This window comes from Eubalaena glacialis, chromosome 19, assembly GCF_028564815.1.
Source record: "Eubalaena glacialis isolate mEubGla1 chromosome 19, mEubGla1.1.hap2.+ XY, whole genome shotgun sequence".
In the NCBI taxonomy this organism is placed as follows: Eukaryota; Metazoa; Chordata; class Mammalia; order Artiodactyla; family Balaenidae; genus Eubalaena; species Eubalaena glacialis.
The window spans coordinates 53,359,094-53,362,480 of NC_083734.1; the positions used below are offsets into that span (position 1 = coordinate 53,359,094).

A 3,387-nucleotide genomic window follows, 5' to 3' on the forward strand; every position below is an offset into this window, starting at 1 on the left:
TCATTATTGCAAAGGACTGTTCCTGGTTCCTTCTTCATGGTCTCACTTTTTTTTTTTTAAATGAAGTTTCCAAATCAGAGGTTTGTAAAATTCTTTTCAATGATATCCCAAGATAGAAACCCCCCTGGCTGATCCTAGTATGAGGACATACAGATTGGTCCTGACCCCGTTTTCTGGCCAGATCCCCATTCCACGGCAGCTGGTGCTGGAAGGGCAAATTCCATGGGGCTTGTAATGAGGCTAGCCTTGCCAGGGCCTGTCCCTGACAGGGATTCTGATGTGCAGGTCCTGTGGCTGATCCTGCCACAGATGCCAACTTCAATTCACAGGCTCAGGTGTCTGAGCAGACCTACTGTATGCTGAGTGCTGGCTGGGTCTGGTGGAGCTTGGGAACAAGATTTGGTGCTGTCTTCAGAGAGCTCTCCTGGAAGCAAAAGACCTGCCTATAGGGATGATGAGGAGTGGGTGGGCCCAGCCACGAGTTGGAGGCCTGGACCATCTGACAGCAGAGGACAGAGAGAGCCAATTAGGTCTTTTGAGCAGGGACGTGCCATTTCAAATACGGGGACTGGGGAAAGTTCAGTCAACCAAGCAGCTGCCTTGCTGGTAGACAAGGCATTTATCCAGTGTTTAGCTGTAGGGCCAAGAAGCTAACTCGAAATTGTATAGCATGACTCCCACTGACCAAGAAAGATCAATGACCCAGACAGGCCAAAGGGCCAGAAATTAAAAGCGTTAAGCTCGTAAGTGGACAGTAGCCACTTGTCGTGGATACTGTCTGTCCTCGCTCTGCAGGGAAGGCAGCCAGCAGTGCAGAGCTCCAGGCACATAGGAACTGAGTTTATGTCCCTCCCTTCACTGTCTCTGAATCCTCCAGGCCCCTAACAAACCCCAGATTCCATGACATGCTTTTTGCCTCACACAGAAAAGCAGGACAGTCAGGTACAAGGAGGAATCTGCTCCAGAAGCAGCATCCAGAAGTAAAAGCAACCTGGCACAGGTTTTCATTTGCCTTTAGGTTGAGAATGTCTTTGAGGGTGCAGCTCACTTCCATCCCTGCTCTTACCCTCCTCAGTGGTGCTCCAGGCACTGCATCCGCCTGTCTTTTGCATAGAAACAGGAGCAAGGCCCTGCCCAATCCTGTGGTTCTGTTTGGGACAGTCAAGGCCCTCCTGCCTGCCTTTGGTGTGACCTCACAGCTCTCCATGGGTATCATCCCGCCAGCCCAGACGGTCCCCACTCCACTGGCCCTTAGCCTCCACTTTCCTTCTGCTCCCCCTCGCTCTCTATCCCAAGGATAGAGACCGTCCCAGACCCTACATCAGGGTCCCTTCCCCTAGGGTTGGGCAGCTGGGAGTGGGGACAGGGAATGCCTGCTTTTCTGATTTTAGGCAAATCCTTAGCTGACCTCCTACAATGACAGCCTCTCTTCCCCAGCCAAGGTGGAAATGTTTGAATTGGTTTGGTTGGTCAATCTGGACAAACACCCCAGTGGTGACTCTGTGTGGCTGGTCACTCACTCTCGGATTCCCGGGAAGGCAAGACACCGAATTTCAAGCCCCAGTAAGGGGTGGGGTGTGTGTGTGGGGGGGCAAACTGGAAGAGGAGGTCAGGCAGTGCAGACCGGCGGCAGAGGTTGGGGGGCATTCACCCCCGCTGCCCGAGTCCCATTTATGGGGATCCCCAGTGTTGTCCTTTCCTGGCCAGGGCCAGGGCCAGGGTGGCAGGAGGGTAAGGGTCCTGATTGGGGCTGCCCGGCCTCAGGATCGCCGGAGGGAGGGAGGGGAGACGGGGACCGGGACCGGAGGGCGGCGCTCGCGGGAAACCGGGCAGCTCTGGGGTCCTCCGCGCCTCGCCCACCTCTCTCGTGCAGGCTCTCCGGGCCCGCGCGTTTAGGGCCGCAAGGGTGCGTCCGGCCTGCGCTGTCTCCGCCGCGGCCCTCCCCGCCCCGCCGCCCTTCCCGGTCGAGCGGCTGCCCGAGCCCCCTCCCTCGCCGCGCGCTGCCGCGCTCCGCCCGGTCAGCCGCCGCCGCCGCCGCCGCCGCCGCGTGCTCCTGCTGTCTTCTCTCTCCAGCCGAGCGAGCCAGAGGAGCCGGGGAGAGGGAGAGAGAAAGGGGGAGGAGAGAGGCTAGGGGGAGAGAGGGGGGGAGAGAGAGAGAGAGAGAGAGAGAGAGGGAGAGGGAGAGAGAGAGAGAGAGAGAAAGAGGGAGAGAGAGAGAGAGGAGGGAGGCAGGGAGAGAGAGAGAGAGAGAGAGGAGGCGGCGAGGGAAGAGCGAGTAAGGAGCTAGCTGCGGGGCTGCTCCGGAGCCGGCGGAGCCTCCTCGGACAGCGGCCCCGGCCCCGGCCCCGGCCCCGGCCCCCAGCCGCTCGCGTGGTCAGAGGAGACGCGATCGCAGCCGCCGCCTGAGCCCGGCTCCGTGCGCTCCTCGCCGCCGGCTCGCCGGTGCCCGCGCGGCCCCGGGACGCCGCTGCCAGCTCGGCGGCCGGGATGCAGCCGGGGCATGGCCGCCGGGCCCCTGTCACCTGCCGCGGGGAGCGCTGAGCCCGTGAGTAGCCGGGTCCTCGCCGCCAGCGCTTCGCCCTGCGGCGGTCATTACCTTCGTGTTGAGCGGGGTGGGGGTGGGCAAGTCCCAGGGAGGGGCGCACAGGACCCCGCAGGGGGAGGCGGGGCTGGCGGGGGCGCGGGGTTGCAGAGCGCGGCCATGGACCGACCCGAGGGCGCGCGGGGAGGGGTGGCGCCCTCGGGGTCGGGGCTCTCCGTGTCCCTCTTGGGCTCGGGTCGGGGCACGTGGTCCAGCCTACGGCCGGAGGGGCGGTTTTGTGAATGGGAAGGCCCCGGGGTCGGCTCCATGGAGACGCCGGGGAGTCCCGCGCACTGCGTGGCGGCGGCGGCGGTGGTGGTGGTGGCGGTGGTGGCGGTGGTGGCGGCGGCGGCGGCACAATGCCCGGCGCGGGGAACTCCCTGGCGGGGGGAGGCCGAGCGCGAGGAGATCCCGGCCCCGCGGGGTGCGTCCGTGTACGCGGCTGGAGCTCGCGCGGGTGGGAGTGGGGGGACGGTCAGCGATCTCCACGGGATGCATGCTCTTCTCTCCAGGCACCCAGTCCCCGGGAGCCCTGCCTGGGTCCTCGAGGAGAAGGGTTCACTAGAGGAGTTGATGACCCAAAGGAGTTTTGGGGAGGAAGGGTCTCCCACGGTCTTCTAGAGAGGCCCCGGGCCCGCAGCGCCGCGCTGTGCGCGAGTGTAAAGCGGCAGGGATCGAGCCGCGCGCAGGGCCCAACAGGGGGCGGGCTGAGGGCGCTCCCCGCAGAGTCTTGGGAGCTGCATCAGGGAGGCTCGGGCGTGAACCCAGGCTGCTTCTCCGAGCCTCGGCCGCCCCCAGGGGCCGGC

At 63.7% G+C, this 3,387-nt stretch overlaps 1 protein-coding gene across 1 annotated transcript; it reads right to left on the reverse strand.

Annotated features, from left to right (window-relative positions):
* Window positions 1–1,609: 1,609 nt before the first annotated feature.
* Window positions 1,610–3,079, reverse strand: LOC133080870 (collagen alpha-1(I) chain-like). Its single transcript, XM_061176951.1, has 4 exons — window positions 2,940–3,079; window positions 2,646–2,797; window positions 2,289–2,522; window positions 1,610–2,067 (listed from the first exon to the last, which is right to left on the reverse strand). The coding sequence occupies exons 1-4, from the start codon at window positions 3,077–3,079 to the stop codon at window positions 1,610–1,612; spliced, it is 984 nt and encodes a 327-aa protein (XP_061032934.1).
* Between the last annotated feature and the right edge of the window lie 308 nt (window positions 3,080–3,387).